General features: G+C 44.1%; 1 protein-coding gene and 1 long non-coding RNA gene across 2 annotated transcripts; one reads left to right on the forward strand and one right to left on the reverse strand.

The window, feature by feature from the left end:
* Nucleotides 1-356: 356 nt before the first annotated feature.
* On the reverse strand, nt 357-21,799 carry LOC131921616 (uncharacterized). The gene is made up of 2 exons (XR_009382039.1): nt 21,546-21,799; nt 357-790 (listed from the first exon to the last, which is right to left on the reverse strand). It is a non-coding gene; the product is annotated as an uncharacterized LOC131921616 (long non-coding RNA).
* On the forward strand, nt 15,825-16,692 carry LOC131921445 (transmembrane protein PMIS2-like). Its single transcript, XM_059276155.1, has 2 exons — nt 15,825-16,073; nt 16,231-16,692. Exons 1-2 carry the CDS (start codon nt 15,915-15,917, stop codon nt 16,357-16,359), a joined length of 288 nt encoding a protein of 95 aa, XP_059132138.1. The 5' UTR covers nt 15,825-15,914; the 3' UTR covers nt 16,360-16,692.
* Nucleotides 21,800-21,853: the final 54 nt, after the last annotated feature.

A 21,853-nucleotide genomic window follows, 5' to 3' on the forward strand; every position in this document is an offset into this window, starting at 1 on the left:
AGCCTTACAGCAAATAGCCTTCTTTCTATCTATCTGTCTTATAATCTTATACAAGTATACTAAAACATTTTAAAGCCACTAAAGTCACTATAGCTAATACAAGGGCAACACCTGCTAGGATAAGAAGTCTATTAAAGTGATTCGTAGGATTGAATGAGACCATAGTATCTGTTAGATTTTCCATCATATCCATTCCTGTTGTATCAGGTAACTTTTTTGCAAAAGTTTTTTTTAATTTTTTTTCTGTAAATCAAAAACCATTTGAGAAGAATTAGGGTAACCCAACAATTCATTCTAACCTTTTCCCAATCATATTTGCTCTCATTAAATCTTAAGGGCGTGATACAATAACAAGAAACATTCCGAACATATTTTAATTTTAACTGCTTCTTTAAAATCTCTAACTGATCCCCTAACAATACAACAGCTTGTCTTAGTTCAGCTAACTCATTTACTATCTCATTATCAGTTTTACTTTGTTCAGTCCAAAGTTCTTCTGAATGCCTCTCATTATCAATTTTACTTTGTTCAGTCCAAAGTTCTTCTGAATGCCTGTGCCAGTCTTTAATGAATTCAGCGGTTTGGATTTCTTTATGAAGTGCCACTCCAGTCAGTAGTTGTTGCTGTAGCTGTCAATGCAATGATTCCCATAATACCTGCAACCACCAGTCCAGCCATACGAAGTGTTCTTTTTAATATTCTTTCAGCGAGCTTCTGTACCAGGATCATCACAGGAGAGTCTTGCCATGGCCTCGACAACTTCACCGGTATCCAGATTGCTGGCCTTGCTCTAAGAATATATAAACTTTCAAAGGTCAAATTTAAAAACATACTAGAATTAACACAAATACAAAGGGTACACCGTTCACAAGTGATGCTGTAATTATTAGGGTGCCATCATACAGGCCCCTTTAATAGCAAATAAGGTAATGGTACACATGCCGTAAAAGGGTGGCTTTGAGTTAGTCTAAAAGACAGAGTGTACTTATCATCTTTAATGTTTGATTTTCCTTCTCACGCCTTAAGAGGGTGGAAGGCACTTGCCAATTTCCACAAGTTAGTCTGAATTGAATCACCAAATTGCAGGAGAGGCCTTGCCATTCCAACTCCATGCCACTGAATAGGTCCATTAACAGAAGCATGGATTTTCGTAGTTCCATTTATATTATACGGTTTCTATCTTAACTCTGAGTGAGAATATTTCCCCTGAGGGGAGCCATAAGGGCTCCAATCAATGACGTCTCCTTGGGAGATAGTAATTAGCACTCGAGGTTTCTCACTCTTACACTGTCGCCAATGTACCCAGTCAGATTCCTTGTTGGTAACCCTCATCTCACAGAACGGTAGATTTATGGAACCAGTAGCATTAATCTCCTGTCCTTTAAAGCCAGACACATGAAGCCTATAAAATTTATTACGATAATCTTGGATAGTATTGACTATGGACAGCCATACTTTAGAGGTAATTTTTAGGCATTGAATTCCATTTCCCATGCAAATAGGAATTCCTTGTTCTCCAACAGTGTAATTGTCAGTCACTCTACCCTCCTCCATTGGCTGAGCGGGACCTCAGCTGTCATAAGGAGCAGGTAGCCAAGATTTATTAACCACTACAGGAATGAATATTCCTATCTCCCCAAAACATTTTGTGATTAACAGAAATGCCGAGCTTTCTAGAAATGTTTACAGAAAGAGAGCTATGTCATAAATGCTTTGGTTGGAACTCAAGTTTACCTTAAATTTCTTGATATGAGCTCATTATGACATTCTCCAAAGGCACAGTGACAATAAAAGGTTTTAAAATCTTGAAATATATTTTTTCTATCCTGCGTGTAACTTCTGGTTGTCTAAAAACACCTGCAGCCCTCGTTAGGGGCTACAGAGTCAAGATATTTTATTTATTTTTTTGTAGCCTTGACTAGTCAGAATGTATTTTTACAAATTGAAATCAGGAATGTGTGCAAAGACAAAATCATTTGCCAGCTAGCAATATTTGGGCTTTTTTGTATTTATGACCTAGGCAGCTCGCTCCGTATGTCCTTGTGAACTAGACAGCTATTTCTGGAAAAGTATATCTTAAAATCCATTAGCAAGGCATCTGGTCTTAATCTAAAGTTACTTTGAAGCCTTAAATCAGCTGTCTTAGAGCTGGGGAGATGCAACTGTTTTCTTACGCCAGCCTGAGCTCTGGATTTAAACACTTCTCAGGGACTTATAATTCCTGAATTGTGTAGTATTTCTTTGCATTCATATTTACTCATTATACTCTGTGTAAGCTAACATTATAGATATCAAATGGACAATACAGCTTTATGAGGAGTCATCTTTTAGACAGTCCACAGAATAAATGCCCACAAGATTGAGATGTAATCATGAGATTACATGTACACATTACACGAGATTACACCTTACAGTCCAGGTGGTGGGGAGATCCCACAGCTGTTTTTGCGTGTGGGAAATTACAAGCAGAAGCAAACAGTATTCAGTCTGTGGCCTCATAAGCCTTGCTTGAACGAGGTTCCTCCATCAGAGGATTGATTATTCATCTGGTGGGTTGACACCTGAATATAAATTGCCATCTGCTGTATTATGCCATGGCCCATGACACTGTCTGAAGGGGCCCCACAACACCTGGAAAAGTGGATCCACGGTGCCATGGGAACAGGGGCCCAGACACCCACACATACAGCAGGTGAACCCTCCTCGAAATCTTTATTGCTCTTAGCATTCTTGCTACACTGGAGGCTTCCTCAGCAGAGGGAGTTGCTCTGATGTCCAAGGTCAGAAGCTCCAAGAGTAGACAGAACTCCCTGGGAGAGGTGGGCTTTCAGGATGATGTCATGCTCTCTGTCTCAAATATTAATGTAACAGAGCTGGCCATCAGAAGGCACCCCACGAGGATGCTGGAGATGTTGAAGCCCAAGGCCAGCCTGGAGTTCCTCTGTGCTCGCCTCCAGTCCCCGTTGTAGTTAGCTTCCCGGGTCTGTGGAGGTGAAGGCCACGCAGGCAAGATGGTTTCCAAGAGGAAAGAGGTGAAGGGAGGGGAATCCCTGGAAACCAGGCCCCGGTCCCCAAGAGAAGAAGAAGTAACCAAGAAGGGGACAGGATGAGAGAGTGGAGCTTAGCAGGACCCAGGAGTTGAAGGAACCAAGAGGGGCATGCAGCCAGATGGTGAAGAGGGAGGGAGCGGTCCCCATGGGACATGAAGAGGTACTTGAGGGAGAAAAGCGAGCGGGAGGGGGATGTGATCAGGAGCTGGATGGTACTCACCTTAAGGGAGAACACCAGGGCTGGGATCGCCAGCAGGATGCAGAAGCAGAAGGAGGTGATGGAGAGACACAGATAATCCTTTGCCGGGGGAGGCAAGGCAATCACCATGACTGGGACAGACACAGGTAACGGTGGTTGGGCCCGTTTCTCTGATGGAGTCTGAGACTCCAGGTTCTTGATTTTGGTCCCAGGAGCCATGGATCCCAGCCTAAGGAGGGGATTCTGGGTGAATAAAAGCTGTGCACAGAGGGTAAAGGAGTCAGGAAGGAGCATCCGAGATCCCTAGAAAGGAGAGTCTGAGCCAGGCCCGGTGGTATAGGCCCGTCATCCCAGATGCTCAGACTGTACCACAGAATGTGTTGACCTTGTCTCAAAAGAAAAAGTAAAAAGAGGCTGAAGATTTAGCTCAGTGGTAAAAACGTGGCTATAACATGCGCATGAGGAGCTGGGGATATGGCTCAGCAATAGCAGGGACGGGTGGGGGGCATGACTCAGCAGCATCAGAACCCTCGCCTAAAATCCACCAATGAGAGGCAAGAGGCAGGGCTCAGTGCTATAGCTTTGCAAACATCTGGGCCCAAGCCAAATAAGGTACAAGACACTGATGATGCCATCCCAAGCCAGGGATAGGACAACATCTAGAGTCCACCACACCTCCATGGTCCTATGGAATAGACTTGCTGTCCCCATATCCCCTCCTCCTGCTTCCTGGAATCCCCTTCCTGTCTCTTTCCTTCTTTTAAATCCTACTTCTTCACACACACACACACACACACACACACACACACACACACACACACATACTTTGCTCCCTCATTGTCCATAACTCATCACAAACCCAAAGTCTGCAGGTCTTCTCTTTACTCTTCAGTTCCTGAGATGGCCTTGGCAATCTGAGTCACTGGGTGTGGCCTCTCTAGTGCCCACTACTTCATAGTGCTTAAATCTGATTGGTTCAATGACTATAAGGGGCATTATTCAGCCACACCTTTTTCTTCATGCTCTTGTGACTGATGCTTTGAGTCAAGGATCCTGCATTACAATTAATGGCCTTTTTGTTATCCCCCACCCCACCCCACCCCACCTCACCCCACTCCCATTTGAACTGATTAACTCAGTGGCCAGTGTAAGGGTCTCACTCCCAAGCTGAACAGGAGCCTGTAGGACAGTACTGCTGATCACACCATGGTAACATCCTGAGATTTATGCCCAGGCCACATAATGACTCAGGCCAACAAGTCCTTGGCTCTCCAAAAGTTCACAGCTCATGGGAAAGAAAAAGGAAACAAACAAAAACACAAATAAATAAATTACATATATATATATATATATATATATATATATATATATATATATATATATATATATATATATATATAGAGAGAGAGAGAGAGAGAGAGAGAGAGAGAGAGAGAGGCTGGAAAGATGGCTCAGAGGTTAAGAGCACTGGCTGTTCTTCCAGAGGTCTTGAGTTCAATTCCCAGCCACCACACGGTGGCTCACAACCATCTATAATGAGATCTGGTGCCCTCTTCTGGCCATCAGGCAGAACACTGTATACATAATAAATAATAAATCTTTTTAAAAAATGAATTAACAAAACTAATTGTGAGCCAAATGTGAATTTGAATTTAACTGTGAGCCAAATACGGTTTGAATTTAAAATGCCATGCTCACATTTTGAACACTTGGTCCCTGGGTTTGTGGCGCTATTGTGAAGGTCATGGGAGTTTTAGGGAGTAAGACCTGGCAGGCAGAAGTCAGTCTCTGGGGCGGGCCTCTGAGGGGGTTCCCCAGCTTTACTGGCAGTGGCCATGTGAACAATGGCTGGTTCCGCTGTCATTGATCCTGCAGGCTGTATGGTACTGAATAGCAGTTTCCTCCCAACTAAAAAGATTTCCTCCTGGAGGTAGCCAGGGCTCTTGAGATAAATAGAAGCTCATATGTCTGTGTATAAGGTTGAGAGACATTAAAAGATAATTTTGGTAGCATAAGTTAGAAGAAAGTGAGTTAGGTACAACCTTTTGGACTCACCAAGATAGGATAGATATGAAGTATTTTCTCTGAATTTGTCAAATGTTAATGGACTGGACATTGTTGATGTATTTATTGCCTATATATATTGCATATAGTTATTGTACTTACTGTATATAGTTTTTCTTATATTAGTTATGTTCTTTTTATTTTAGACAAAAAGGGGAAATGTGGTGATATTTTGTTTGTGCTTTAACAAATAAAGCTTGCCTGAAGATCAAGGGGCAGAGCTGGCCACCAGAGGCCAGGCAGTGGTGGCACACACCTTTAATCCCAGCACTTGGGAGGAAGAAGCAGGAAGATCAGTTCAAGGCCACTCTGGGCTACACAAGTTTGATCTTGTCTAAAAGAGAAACAGAACCAGCAGTGGTGACACACACCTTTGATCTCAGCACTTGGGATCTCGCACCTTTAATCCCAGCACTAGGGAGGTGGAGACAGGAAGTGATATGGCTGGGCAGAGGGAGGAGTATAAGGTGGGAGGAGACAGGAGCTCAGCCCTCTTTCAGGCTGAGGAGTTGGCTAGGTAAGAGGTGGTGGCTGTGGCTTGCTATTTGTCTCTCTGATCTTTCAGCATTTGCCCCTATATCTGACTCCTGGTTTTTATTATTAAGACCAATTAGAATTTGTTCTAATGTCTGTCTGAGAGAACCAAAACTTGGAAGACTCTTGAGGGCCCCTCCCCAGAAGTTAAAGGAGTACACAACTATAGTAGAATGTAAGCACTTTCTTGCCGAACCAGGGTATCCTGATATGGTCAGTGGGAATTAAAACCAAGTGAGGTTGGAGGGGTCTCATTAAGACTGATGTTGAGACAAGTTTATTGCAAGCAATCAGAATCTTTATCCCCTTATCAGAAACAGATTATAATGGCAGTTTCCAGGAAGAATACAATTGTGGTTGCCAGGATACAGTGACATTTGCAAGCCATACAAGGTACACACGATTAATACCTAAGACTAATTGTTCTGCCAAACTTCTGTATCAGGGCCCAGACCTTAGCACAACTGACTCCATGATGGAAGTGCCATTCAGGTTGTAAGTCTCAGCAGTGTAGACAGCACCACCTGCCAAAATGCAAACAAAGGCCTAATCCGTCATAGTCCATAGTTCTGGGAAAGTCTCTAAATGTGCTAACCTTGCTTTTTGGCTTCTGTAGTTCTGCTTCTGGCTAACTGTTCTTGTTAACTGAAGTATATCAACCCAGGATATGGTTTTTTGCTATGAGCCACAAGAATATAGTAGGAATTCAGCAGAATATGGTAAAGCTATACATGGAGGAATCAGGGGAATTCTTCCAGAGGAACCCAAATCTCAAGGAGTATTTGGTGTTATTTGGCTTTTACTACATCAGCTGTTTCCTGCTATGAATTTCTTGTGTGCTCTCATACCTTCCCCAAGAATTTCTAACAGTGTATTTTATCTCATACACTTCTCTAGCATCCAAAGCCAAAAGGCAGAAAGGACAAAGCATTTCAGACCAACTGCTGAGTCTCCTGAATTAAGGTAAACACCCTTTTGGAGACAGGCTTAGGAGACAGGCGATGTTAGGGGCATAGCTGTTTCTTGTGCAAATGAAGCTCAGACCCTCCTTTCTTATACAGCCTTAGTGGTATTTATACTAACATTATAGACACCTAACATTTTACCTAACCACTTTTAAGAATGTAGTTTGAGCACATAAATTCCCTTTTTCTGATATATTAACTGATTTTAGTTCTTAGTTAACCTTCTCCCTTACCACTCCCCTTTTGGGTTGTAAAAGAAAACCTGATAGTCACTGCCTGAGGAAAACTCTTATCTGCCTTTATGACCCTGTAAGAATTCAAGCCTGGTGACCTTGCCTTAGCCAGAGCATTGCTATTGCATGGGTGTATAACTGTAAACCTCAGAGACTCGGGGATTGGAGAACTGGATGGAGAACTAGAAAGACAAAGGGTAGATGAGGAAGAGGGTGGCGGGGAAGAACTAGGCGGGTAAGAACAAGATGAGAAAGACCAAGATGGGGTAGAACTAAGATGAAGGAATCAAGACAGCACTTGGAGAGAATAGTAGATAAATGTAGAAAGAAATCCAGCAAGAAAGGAGCTAAGTATGAGAGCAGAATAGAAGCTGTGTAGAGAGAGAACTGACTCAGAAGAATAAAGTGTATGGACTAAAGAGTTTTGTGCACATAGATTGGTTAGTTAACCCCTCAGATTTATCAGCCACCGGTAGCGTCTTTTCTGGAACTCTGGGTGAAGGCTATTAAGGGGCAGAACCGCAATAGCCTTCCTTAGTTTTTGTGCTTAAAAGCTCATCCTGAGAAAGGCTCAGTGGTACATCGGGATCCTGAACACCCAGTGTAGTCAAAACTGGCTAATGAAGACTTTCTATTGAAACCCATGTACAAGTAGTCTTTTCTAGTGAATAACACCCAACACTTCTAGATGCTTCTCTGACTTCTAGGGAATGCAGAGATACCTGGGTGGTCTGAAGGCTTCACTGACTGGGGGAGTGCCTTGGTTTCTCAGGAACTGAGCACCATGCTGTGCCTTAGGAGCCACGGACTCTAACCTGAAAAACCTATGACTCATGCCTCTCTCAAGGCAGCTAGCTAAACCAGGCCAACTCCATGGTCCCCTGCAGGAGGAGATACTGGCAGCCTTTTTTGGTTTGGGACAGCAGAAGAGAAGCTACCTTTCTGAGACAATTTCTTGGGCTGTTGGGTTGCTGGCTGCCTACGAGCTGTGCAGAGGACTCCCGAGTTGCAGCATTAGTTGGGCATTTCCTTGATGGTGCAGCAGCTTTGGAGTTATCCCTGTTCCTTGCAAAGAACCCCTCCCCAACACCCGAGTAGGCAAAGGGACTTAGGCCCAAACATGGCCAACACAACTCTAGCAGGCTTTGTGCTTCCCCCATCCCCTCTGCCTTGCTGAAAACCATTAGATTACGTTCCTAAAGCTAGCCACAAGGTCTGTTCCCTCATTTGGCCACTTCCTCACCGTAAAGCTGATTACCAAGCTCCAGCTATCAAGGTATTTAGTCCAGCAATCAAAAGCCCTCTTGTGGCTGCCCCTCTGGGCTAAATAAATCTCCTTTGTGCTGAGAACTTGGTCTTGGAGTATCCTGTGCCAATACTGGTCCTTTCATATTGGAAACCTGGTCTCAGCTTTACTGTGCCAAAGGTCCCAGACATGCTCTAAAGAGTCAGCAAGAGTTGCAGTGTTTATGGTTGGTCTAGATTGGACTCACAACTGTGTGTAACTTCAATTCCAGGGGACCCCATATCATCTTTTGGTATCCACAGGCACTGTGTGCATATGGTGCACAGACATGGAAGCAGGCAAAAAAACAATAAATAAAGATAGATAGATAGATAGATAGATAGATAGATAGATAGATAGATAGATAGATAGATAATAGATAAATAGATAAATGAACTGAACAGCACAGGGTGCATGCTGACTTTGCATCCCACTCTCTATTGCCAAAGCCCCTTCCACTTTACCTTGAGAAGAGAGACCCTTGCCATGTACCTGCTCTGAGCATCAGCTCAGTTTCTGTAAAAAACATGAGCAGACAGGAAAATTTAACCCACCAATGACAGATGGACAAGAATAACTCTGTTATCCAATCTAAACACGGGACTAGGACTAGGTTCCGTTGGTCCTTTCATCAGCCTCTGAGAAAGCCTGAGATTGGTCTGGCTCCCAACACATGAAAGTGTTGTGGGATATTTGATCACACTGTGAACCCTGATATTGTGTTAATTAAATAAAATCAACCTTGGGTCAAGAGGCGGAACTAGTTCACAGGAAGTAGCCATAGAATAAGAGGGAGCCAGGAAAATGTATCCAAATGTATCTAATGGTTTTCAGCAAGGCAGAGGGAATGGGGAAGAACAAGGCCTGCTAGAGAAATGCATGGGTAGTGGGGAGGAACTTTGAGTCTGGCAGCCTTTTTGGTTTGGGACAGCAGAAGAGAAGCTCCCTTTCTGAGACAATGGCTAAGAAGGAAGGTCAGCTGGTTGCTCCTTGGCCTCTCTGAGCTAGCAGGTTTTCACCCCAGCCTCTGACTCCCGAGTCTTTATTGGTAAAATTGTAAGATTGAGATTTAGTTTAAAAACAACAGGAAAGCCTGTGAGGTCAGATGCCAGCCAGTAAGGCAAAAGCATGCCATCACCTACATGAGAAAAAGCTAAGCGGGGGCTGGAGACAGGGTTTAGCTTAGAATTCTCTGAGACCCCCTCAGCCAGCAGAATGAGATCTGTGGGAGTCAAGAAGGCAGTTTGGTTCAATATGCCTAAGTAGCTGGTGTTGGTTCTAACTTCAGGAGTCTGGCCCAGAGTGTTTTACTGCAGGTGTGTTTAAGCACAGCATCATTTGGTGAAAACTTTTCAGGTAATAATTAATTCAATCCTGTGTGCACAAAAAAGCACACATAAATCTCTCTGAGGAGCAAAGTAAGCTGAATAGAGATCAGGCATGACTACACAGAAACTCTGTGAAGTACATGTGACACCGTCTATAGGTTCTGTGGATTGACTGAGAACAACAAGCTCCTGATAAGGGTCTGGGGAGGATCTGGTCTGGAATCTCACACACACAAAGGTTGCCAGGCTAGAATGCACACCCCCTCCCAGACTTCTGGGCAGACAAGTATGAATGCCTTCCCTTGAAGGGACAACCCTGTGTACCAACATTCCAGATTCCCCTAGTGCTTATTGAGCACAAGGACCTCACGCCCCCTACAGCTTAGGAGTTGAGAACACTGGTTGCTCTTGCAGAGGACCTGGGTTTGGTTCCCAGTACCCACATGGTGGCTCACAGCCATCTATAACTAGTTCCAGAGCATCAAACACCCTCTTCTGGCCTCCATAGCACCACATGCATGTGTCACTCAGACATACATGCAGACAAAAACATACACATAAAATGAAAATAAATGACAGTTTGTCAAAGGTTTTTTGTTTGTTTCTTTGTTTTTGTTATTGTTTTTGTTTTTAAAGTGAATTGCCTCTCCCAGTGTGCTTGCTAGCCTGGTTTGGTTTCTGTTACTCTCTTTTAACAAAAAGAATTGCCTTGCCAAGCTGCTTTCACTCTGTTCTTGTATTCCTTTGTAAACACAAAGAGTATTCTTTGTTTTTAACAGTAACCATTTGCTGAAAGCAGCCAACAGGTTGAAAATAAATATGCACTCTTCATGTTGGAAACAACACATGGCTAGAGTGTGATGACGTGTTTGCAGTTTTGAATCCTGTCTGAGACACTGGAGAGAGAGGGGAAAGTAATTCTTTTCTGTTGTATGGTGGTTTGAATGAAAATGGCCCCCTAGGCTCATGTTTGAATACTTGGTCCCCAGTTAGTAGAACTGTTTGTGAAGGACTAGGAGGTGTGGCTTTATTGAAGGAGGTGTGTCACTGGGGGTGGGATTAGAGGTTTCTAAAGCCTGCATGAGGCCCAGTCTTGCTCACTCACTCTCTATCTCCCTGAAATGTTTGGATCAGATATGAGCTCTCAACTACTTCTCCAGCACCATACCTGCCTGCTGCCACACTCCCTGCCATGATGATCATGGACAAACCCTCTGAAACTGTAAGCAAGGCCCCAATTAAATGCTTTCTTTTATAGGTTGCCTTGTTCATGGTGTCTTCTCATAGAAATAGAACAGTAACTAAGACATCTTATAAAACTCCTAAAACATTCTGTAAAAAATGATCGCTTATTCCTATTTGATAGGCGTGTACTATTGCATACATAAAGAACAAAGCCCTTCGTTAGGTATGGACACAGATGTCAGACATGGGACAACAGACAGAGGCAGATGGAAGATACGGAGAGAGAAGTAGCTAGTTTAAACAGGGCTTGATCTTGGTTTAATCTACTCAGAGGACCAGATTCTTTTGTGCAGTACTACCATAGGGCTACATAGTGAGACTTTGTCTCAGGACAGAGGGGGGTGGTAGTACAGATATGCCACTAAAGTGTCTCTCCCTGCTGGCCATTTCTTGGATGGATTTTGGTTCAATGTTTTCCTTGGCTTTGTCAGTTCATCAGAAAAAGTTGATAAATGTTTAAGATGAACAGAAAGTACTTCTGTCTCTAGACATCTTCAATTAGTGGGAGTGGGGGTATTTTGGAATAATCCTTTTGTACACTGTGAAGAAGTGTCACTCTGACTGGTTTCATAAAAAACTGAATGGCCAATAGCTAGGCAGGATTTCCAGGCAGAGAGGACACTGGGAAGAAGATGGGCAGAGTTGTGAGGAAACACCAGGGAAGCAGAGCAAGCAGGATGGGCTTTACAAAGTAAAGGTAACTGAGTCACATAAACTAACATCAATTAAAAGATGTGGGTTAATTCAAGTTATAAGAGCTAGTTAGAAACAAGCCTAAGCTCTCAGCCAAGCTTTTATAATTAATAAGTCTCTGTGTCATAATCGGGGAGCTGATGGTCCCAACATAAAAGTCTGACTACAGGGGGGCATACTACAAACTTCTCAACTGGGACCTATGGTGATATTTTATTTGTACTGAAATGTGATTTTATTTGTATGTTAATAAATAAAGTTGCCTGGGGATCAGAGCTAATGGCAAACCATAGCAGAAGCTGGGCAGTGGTGGTGCACGCCTTTAATCCCAGCACTTGGGAGGCAGAGCTAAGCAGATCTCTGTGTGTTCAAGGATACCACCAGCATGGAGACACACACCTTTTTTTTTTTTTTTTTTTTTTTTTTTGTTGTTGTTTTTTTGTTTTTTTTTTTTTTTTTCGAGACAGGGTTTCTCTGTGTAGCTTTGCACCTTTCCTGGAACTCACTTGGTAGCCCAGGCTGGCCTCGAACTCACAGAGATCCGCCTGGCTCTGCCTCCCGAGTGCTGGGATTAAAGGCGTGCGCCACCACCGCCCGGCGGAGACACACACCTTTAATCTCAATACTAACCACAGAAGATCTGGAGATTATAGAAGATCTGGAGGGCAATGACAAGGAGGTCATGTGGTTGGGTTTACAACCAATGAGAAGGCAGAATAGAAAGTCAATAAAAAGGACAAACAGACAGGAAGTAGGTCTCTTGCGGAGGAGGACAGCAGCGGCAGTGAAGGGTAAGGTTTTTAGCTCTTAGCTATTGCTCTGACCTCTTGGGCTTTCATCTCTGCATTGGCTCTGTGTTTCTTATTTAACAAGATGGTTACATCTACAGGGACCATTGTTGTTGCTGGAATTAAAGATGAGTCAGAGTGTAAAGGTACCTGCCACCAAGGCTGATGACTTGAATTCAATCCGTGGATTCCACGTGAAGGAAAGAGAACCAACCTGGAAGTTGTCCTCTGACTTACACACACACACACACACACACACACACACACACACACACATACACACACACACACACACACATACGCTATGGCTCATATCTCACCCACAAATACACAAATAAAATGTGATTTTAAAAATCACTAAATGAATTTTATCTTAGATTAGGACAGAACCTACAAAAATTTCTGAAATGGTTCTAAACATACTTTATGTTAAGTATTTAGTGGCAATCTCAACAGTGATGAGGTAGAATCAAGATACTGATCAACTCAGAAATACTGAAGACACCATATGTCCCACAGTATAAAACACTCTGTCATTTAGTTCTTTTGTAAAAATAAGCATGCCCACTTTATTAGTATGCCAAGTTGCTTTTGTCTTTAATAAATAATAAATTATATGTTGTCATAGTTTTGTCAACTTGATACAATCCTAGACATCTCTTGGAAAATGGAACCTCAACTGAGGAACTGCCACCATCAGACTGGCCTGTGGGTATGTCTGTGGGGCATTTTCTTAGTTGACGATTGATGTGATTGGGCCCAGCCCAGTGTTGGTGGCACCACCCCTGGACAGGAGGTCCTGGGCTATATAACAAGCTGAGTACATGGTAAGCAAGCCAGTAAGCAGTATCCTTCCATGGCTTCTGCTTTGGTTCCTGCCTCCAGGGTCCTGCTCGAGTTCCTGCCCTGACTTCCCTTCATGACAGACGGTGATGTTCATGTGTAAGCCAAATGATCCTTTCTTCTTCCCCAAGATCAGGTGGGTCAGTGTTTTACTACAGTGACAGAGAAACAAAACAGGACAGAAATACCACCCAAGAATCATTTTTAAGTAACCTTATGATTTTTATTAGTACATGTTGTATTTATAGATCTATTTTTATACACCTGTGTACCCAGAGACAGATAAAAATTTCTCACGTGGGGCTGGAGAGATGGCTCACTGGTTAAGAGCACTGATTGCTCTCCCAGAGGACCTGGGTTTGATTCTCAGCACCCACATGGCAGCTCACAATCATCTGTAACTCCAGTTCCAGAGGCTCCACCTCCCTCTTCTGGCCTCCTTGGGCTCCATGCATGCACATGGTGCACATACATACACTCAAGTAAAACGCTCCTACACATAAAATAAAAATAAATCTTTTAAAATTTGTATTTAATTGCTCAGGTTTTTTGCTTTGTTTTGGCTTTGGTTTGGTTTGGTTTTTCAAAACAGGGATTCTCTGTGTAGCCCTGGATGTCCTGGAACTCACTCTGTAGACCAGGCTGGCCTCGAACTCACAGAGATCCGCCTGCCTCTGCCTCCCGAGTACAGGGATTAAAGGTGTGCGCTTGTTAAAAGGGGCTGGGAATATAGCTTGGTGCTAGAGTGCTTGCCTGGTGAGTGGGAGGCTCTGTGTGTGTGCGTGTGCATGTATGTGTGTTAGAATCTACATGTGTGGACTTCAAGTCACTTTGGCTTTCACAGAATTCACTTCCCAGAACTGCCAGCTCAGGGAGCCACCCAGCTGATTACCAGTGGTACTGTAGGAGTGTCCACTGGTGGTTGTCACCTGAATCATTAATCACCACGTGGCTTGAAAATTATAATTCATTTTCCTGTGGACCACAACAAACTCCCATAAGCTTAATTTCTGACTTGTAGTTCTGTGTATCAGTATGGCCGACTCTCTGGTCAGGACCTCCTATGGCTGAAAATAAGGTGCCCCTATGCTGGGTCCTCTTCCAAATGAACATGGTCATGGCTGAATTCAGAATCTTGCTGTGCCTGCCTGGCTGCTGGTTGACTAAAGGCTGCTTGCATTCCTTACTCTGTGACTCCTTGCAGCTTCAAGACCCAAACAAGCAACTTTCTCTTGCATCCAGCCCTCAGGCCCCAAGCCTCTTTTGTCAATAAGACCAAGGCCCTTGTAAGAACTCATTTGGTTATTTTAGCCTTGTCTGAAGAATTCCTTCATAGCAGGGAGCACTTCAGTAACTGAATGACTAGGAGGAGGTAGTGTATTTGTGAGGCAGCAAGAATCTGAGGAGTACGCCCTCCCAAAAGATGATTTCTGATGCCAATTGCATTTCTAAAAAACTGTTCTGGGGGACTGAAGCCATTGAGCTATATCTACATTTAAGTGGTATTCCACTTTAAGACAGTTCTCCCAGCCACACAACCAAGGGGGCATGTCTGCAATCCTGGCACTTCAGAAGGCAGAGAATGGATCAGGAGGATCAGGAGATCAAAGTCATCCTTGGCTATGTAACGCATTCCAGGCCAGCCTCAACTGTATGAAACCCTTTCTCAAATGCTCATATTATGGGTGGCCACACCTCCTATGGTTCTTATTTATTTAGAAGCAAGATTTCACTCTTTTTTTTTTTTAAACATTTATTTATTTATTATGTACACAGAAGAGGGCGCCAGATCTCATTACAGATGGTTGTGAGCCACCATGTGGTTGCTGGGAATTGAACTCAGGACCTCTTGAAGAGCAGTCGGTGCTCTTAACCTCTGAGCCATCTCTCCAGCCCAAGATTTCACTCTTAAGACCTGGCAGGCAGGGGCTGGAGAGATGACTCTGGTTCAAAGTATTGACTGCTTTTCCGGAAGACCAGAGTTCAATTCCCAGCACCCACAAGGCAGCTCACAACTGTCTGTAATTCCAATTCTAGGGGACCCAACACCCTCACACAGACATACATGCTGGTAAAACACCAGTGAACATAAAATAAAAATAATTAAATTATTAAAAGACCTGGCAGGGAGTCTTGAACTCACTGTGTAGACTAGGCTGGCCTCAAACTGATCCTCTTTTTATTTATTTATTTTGAGATAGGATCTCACTATGTAGTCCTAGAGCTTGCTGTGTAGACTATGCTGGCCTTGAACTTACAAAGATTCACCTGCCTCGGTCTCCCAAGTGCTGTGATTAAAGATGTGCGCCACAACGCCCAACTAAATCTAGCTTTCTTCCAGACTTATCTACCTGCTCTTCAGAGGCCTCCCTTGCTCTATCCCTTAGCACTCTGCAGAAGAAAAAGACAAGACTCAAGTCTTCCCCACAACCAATCCTTAAAGGTACAGGAGAAACAACCATCTCACAGCCTAGCTCCACCTTCCTAGGGCTGAGGTGCCTAAAAGCAGCGGGACCACGCCCACTTCTTGAGAGCAGCCAATCAGAACTAGAGGTGCTCTTAACTCCATTGTGAAGAATGGTCTTAGACTGTAGAGCTCTTAAGATTCTGAATAGAGCCCCGGGAGTGCAGTGGGATCTGGCTTTCTGTTTTCAAGACACCAGGATCTGTCTTTGCATGAAAAGATCATGGCTGCAGAACCAGGTCCCAAAGTTAGGGTGCCACTAGGCCGACCACAGACTTCGGAAGAACTGGCATTTTATGCTCAGAGTCACACAGTCCTGACGATCTGTGCACTGCTGCTTTTCCCACCCTTTGGATTGTTAGCCATCTTCTTCGCCCAAAAGGTAAAACTATTGCCCAGACATTGCTCATCCTGTCCTGTGCTTACCACCTGTAACTGCTCCCGTGGTCTAGGGTCAGGCTCTCCCCACAGTTGCTGGAGGGCTCCAACCCCTCTTCCAAGATCCTCAAAAACCTATACCCATGCTCCCACTCTTACAGACCAAGGAGGCTAATGAGTACAGCGACTGGGAAGATGCTTATCTGAACTCAGCTCGAACTATTTGGATTGATGTAATTGGCATACTTGTGGGGTTAGGCATCATTTACTTTTGTGTCCTGTATGTGTGACCCAGCATCCTCGGGCTCACTCCCCACAGACGACATGCCCACTTAAGACACCAACCAACCACCTAGAAGAAATTCAGTGCTTCAGACACCCCTTAGCCAAGAAACCCACCAACCTAAAACTGAACACCCAAGCAACCTGCCAGGCCAAGAAGTCCAAGGCCACCTGCCTGCACCACATCAGCTCACTGTCATTTGGCCTTCACAGCTGTCTCTTTCCACCATGGAGGCCCACACTCAAGTCCTAAATCCATGTAAGTCACTGAGCTGCTCTTTCCTGAAAAGAAAAAAAGAATCATATTTCTTAGCCCAATAAAGTCGAAGGGAATATTCTGACTTTGCCTGTGTTTGTAGATGTTTTTCTGGTCAATAATGGTTTCACTGGGGCTGAGTTTGCTTAGATCCAGTGAAAATAAGACTGCAATAATGGTACCAGACACTGTGGCACAAGCCTATAATCCCAGAATTTGGAAGTAGGGGCAGGAGGATTAAAAATTCAAGACCAGCCTGAGCTACACAGTGAGTTAAAGACAGCCCTAGGATACATGAGACCCTGACTCAGACCAACGAAAACAAAACGATAAACAATGTCATAACGGTGAAGCCCAGAGCCATGAAAATGGGAATATATGGGTTTTCATCCTCTCACCGCGCCATGATACTGCATGTCCTGAGGGCTGGAGGAGATGGCTGAGGTGTTTAAAAACACCTGCTGCGCAGTTCTGATTAACAGAGTTCAGTCTGGATGCAGGGTAATCTCAGCACTCCTGTGGTAAGATGGGAGGTGGAGGCAGGCTGGAAGCTCGTGGACTAGCTGGCCTGGAGTACACTGCATGCTAGTAAAAAGAAGAAAGATGTTGCCTCAACAAGGTGAAAAATGAGGACCAAATCTCAAAAGTTATCCTCCGACCTCCACACACAAATATTTTCAAAAATAAAAACACTTGCATGTCTTTGATTTCCTGAAGCTTTTTTCTTTGTAAAGCATACATACAAATTACTAAAGCAGGAGTACATGTAGAAATCTGAATGAATTTTCACTCTCTGCATGACTTCCCTTTCAAGCTGAGGTGCTAGACTTCTGGTGTCTCAGAGCAGGAAAAGAAAACAGAAACCTTGACCAGTCATAGTGTCACACATCTTTAATCCCAGCACTTGGGCAGAGGCAGGTGGAGCTCTGTGAGTACGAGGCCAGCCAGGGCTACATAGTGAGTTCCAGGACAGCTAGAGCTACATAGTGAGACCCTGTCTCAAAAACAAGAAGAAGAAGAAGAATTCTGTAATCCCAGAATTCAGAAGGCAGAAGCAGAAGAACAGAGATTTCAAGGCCAGCCTGAGCTATATAAATGAGACCTTGTCTCAAACAGAAGACACACACACACACACACACACACACACACACACACACACACACACATCAAGAAAACAGGAACCTCTTCCATAGTTTGAGACCCCAACATCAAACCTATAAGAGGCAAAGGGGAATATGTGAAAGAATAACAATGGATTTCATAGGGCTGGGAAATATAGCTGGTCTAGCATGCACGAAGTCTTGGGTTCGGTCCCCAGGACTACGTAAACTGAGTGTGGTTGGGAATACTTGTAATCCTGAAAGGGAAAAATCAGTAGTCATCTTGAGAGATGCCCCCCCCCAAAGGTATTTGTTGACCAGCAGTTTTAGAACTGACCGGAAGTGGAACAATAAATCTATATATCCTGGACTTGGCAAAACAGGATATGGGGAGTAATGGACTCAACTGACCAGAAATTGAACTTATGGGAAAATAGGGCTGGGACAATAAATCTGAATGTATAAATCCTGGACTCAGCAAAAGCAGGACATAGGGAGTAAAAAAATTTGTCTCTGTACATACCCTGAATCCTGTTAGCTATCAGTAACCTCATGCTTATAGTTCAGCCAGCAACTTCAAAGAACTGCCTCACCTCTAGCCCCCTCGTCCAATCCCGAGATATGTAACCCTCTGCACGTAAACCTTTCCTATATAAACCCCTTGAAGTGAGTGTTGGACATGGACCAATCCCGGGCTTGCTTTGATATTAATAAGCCCCTTTGTGCTTGCATTGGATATAAACCACAGACAACAGGATGTCTGCAGGAGGATACTGCTCTGTATCCATTCAAGTTGTCATGGCACATTCCTGAGGTCCTTCCTGGAACTGAGTACAACAGGTGGTCTGAGATGGTGGCCCTTTCCCTAGGATGGAACCTGTAAAGTCAAGTCTAGGCCTTCACAGTTTATGGCCCTTGGAGATATCTAGATAATCCTGCTGAGCTATCCAGATAATCCTGTAGCTAGAGTTTTCCTGCCTGGCCCACAGTCAGGACAAATCTCTACCACCCGCCAGTCCCACAGCCGCTCAAACCCAACCAAGTAAATATAGAGACTTATATTGCTTACAAATTGTATGGCCGTGGCAGGCTTCTTGCTAACTGTTCTTATAGCTTAAATTAATCCATTTCCATAAATCTATACCTTGCCACGTGGCTCGTGGCTTACCGGCATCTTCACATGCTGCTTGTCGTGGTGACAGCTGGCAGTGACTCTCTGACTCAGCCTTCCACTTCCCAGAATTCTCCTCCTTGTCCCGCCTATACTTCCTCCTGCCTGACTACTGGCCAATCAGTGTTTTATTTACTAACCAATCAGAGCAATTTGACATACAGACCATCCCACAGCATAATCCTGTTCAGGGGGTTGTGGTTCCCTACCAAAAAGTCTAACCCAATAGTTTCAAATGTGATTTCTCACCCAAAGTCTAGACCAATAGTTTCAAAAAATCACCTTGCCCCATATCCCTTCTGCCCAATCCCAAGTTGCCAATTCCCAGCTTGTGGTTTTTCCCTATAAAAACTCTCTACACCTGGGCTCGTGGCCACCGCCACATTTCCTTCCATCTGCCATGTGGTCGCCCAGGTTGAACCTGAATAAAAGGAACCTTATGTGCTTACATTGGGAACCAGCTCCTTCATGGTCTCTGGGGGTTTTGAGAAACAGGTACAATAGTCTAAGACCCTGTCTCAACACACACACACACACACACACACACACACACACACACACACACACACACCATAGATAGATAGATAGAGATCAATAGATATAGATGGTAGGTATGTAGGTAGGTAGGTAGGTAGATAGGTAGGTAGATAGATAGGTTGGTAGGTAAGAAGGTAGGTAGGTAGGTAGGTAGATAGATAATAATGTTTAAGAATACTTTCTGCTTTTGCAGAAGACCAAAGTTCAGTTCCCAGCACCCATGACGGTGGCTCATAACTGCTTGTAGCTCCAGCTGCAGGGGATCTAATGGCCTCTTCTGCTCTCCACTGACACCACACACAATTGGCATACATGCAGACACACATTCACAAACAAATTTAAAAAAATAAAAATAAATACAAAAAAAAAAATCTTGGGCTGGGCACTGTGGGGAGTGCTTTTAATCCCATCACTCAGGAGGCAGAAACATATGGATCTCTGAATTCTGGGCCAGCCTGATCTAACAGAGGGAGTTCCAGGACAGCCAAGGCTACACAGAGAAACCCTGTCTCAGGAGTGTAGTAGAAATTCTAAATGGTCTTGGTAAATAAGAAACGCAGAGCCATGGGCTGGAGAGATGGCTCAGAGGTTAAGAGCACTGTTTGTTCTTCCAAAGGTCCTGAGTTCAATTCCCAGCAACCACATGGTGGCCCACAACCATCTGTAATGAGATCTGGCACCCTCTTCTGGCCTGCAGGGATACATGCAGACAGAACACTGTATACATAATAAATAAATAAATCTTTAAAAAAAAAAAAAAAAGAAATGCAGAGCCAAATACAGAGTTAAAGCCTAAGAGATCAGAGCACCAGCAAAGCCCAAGACTACCTTTAGCTTACCAGTCGCTGCCGTCCTTCCCCTGAGAGAAAGACCTTTTCCTGTGTGACCTGTCTTTTTAATGCCTTTCTGTTCTACCTTCTCATTGGCTCTAAACCCAGCCACATGATTTCCTCGTCACTGCCTGTCTATACAGACCTCCAGGTCTCTATGGTTTGTACTGGGATTAAAGGTTAGGGTCACCACTTGGCTGTGTCCTTAACTACGAAGAGACTCTGCCTGCCATGTGATCGGATTAAGGGCGTGTGTCACTACCACCGGACTTCTGCTAAATGACTTGCTTTTAGCTCTGATCCCCAGGCAACTTTATTTATTAACATACAAATAAAATCACATTTCAGCACAAATAAAGTATCACCATACAGGAGCGGGAAAAAAAGGAAAAAGAAGAGGAGGAGGCAGACCTCTTTGCACCTTCTGAGGTTAATTTTTCAGCCTCCACCCACTTTTGAACTATGAAGAAGGAAGCACACGACTTGAGTCAGCTAAGGAGTCCCAACAGGAAAACAGGTCAGGCGCGATTTGACCAGGAGGTGAGCAACAGTGCCACCTGTTGGTAGTTAGCTGCAATTTTATCTTTTTTTTTAACCTCGCGTGTGTTGGGGTGTGCGCCTGCCTATGAGTGTTGGAGGTAAGAGGTCAGTATCTGCCTCTATTGTTCTTCACCTTAGCTTTCTGAGACAAGGTGTCTCACTGAACCTGGAGCTTGCCATTTGGACTAGACTGGCCCAGTGAACTCCCAGGATCCACTTACTTCTGTGCCTTAGTGCTGAGGTTACAGAGAGACCACAGCCCTGGCTCTCCACATGACTTTGGGGATCCAAACTTACACTTGTGCAGCTAGAGGATTCAAGGCTAGCCTCAGCTACAAAGCAAGTGAGAACACAGCCTGGGCTATCCATTTCTCAAAAAAAAAAAAAAAAAAAAAGGAGGCAGGCAATAGGGCGATGGTTCAGTGGGTAAAGTGTTTGGAGTTCAAGTGTGAAGACCTGAGTTCAAATCCCAGTACCCACAAGAAAGCTGAACACGGGGGTTCGTGCCTCAGGCTTCCACTGTGGATCAGAGACAAACACACACACACAGACACACATCCGTACACATAAGTATAAAAAAAAAAATCTTTAAAAAGATAGTGGATTCTTTTTGAGTCCTTTCTCTCCTCCAAAGGATGGTGAGGGGGGCCCTCTTTATCAGCTAAGCCATCTATCTCCCAGACCTTTTTGTATTTGCTTTCTGTGACAGTATCTCAGGGAATCTAGTTGACCTTGAGTTCGTTAAGTAGCCAATACTGACCTCGAATTCCTGATCCTCCTGACTGCCTCCCAAGAGCTGGGATTTCAGGTGAGTTTGAAGCCATCCTGGGCTTTATAAAATTGTGCCTGGTAAAAATAAAAATAAAAACTAGAAATTGGGGATGTAGCTCTATGGGTAGAGTGCTTGCCTAGACTTCAGAAAGCCCTGGGTTTGATCCCCAGCACCACACAGAGGCAGCAAGAGGATTATCTGCAGCTACATAGCAAATTGAAGGCTAGCCTGAGCTACATGAATGAGATCACTGACCAGAGGTACTGGGGGTGGGAGGGATAAATGTCATAGCTGTG

The sequence above is a fragment of the Peromyscus eremicus genome, chromosome 1, assembly GCF_949786415.1.
Source record: "Peromyscus eremicus chromosome 1, PerEre_H2_v1, whole genome shotgun sequence".
NCBI classification, from domain to species: domain Eukaryota; kingdom Metazoa; phylum Chordata; class Mammalia; order Rodentia; family Cricetidae; genus Peromyscus; species Peromyscus eremicus.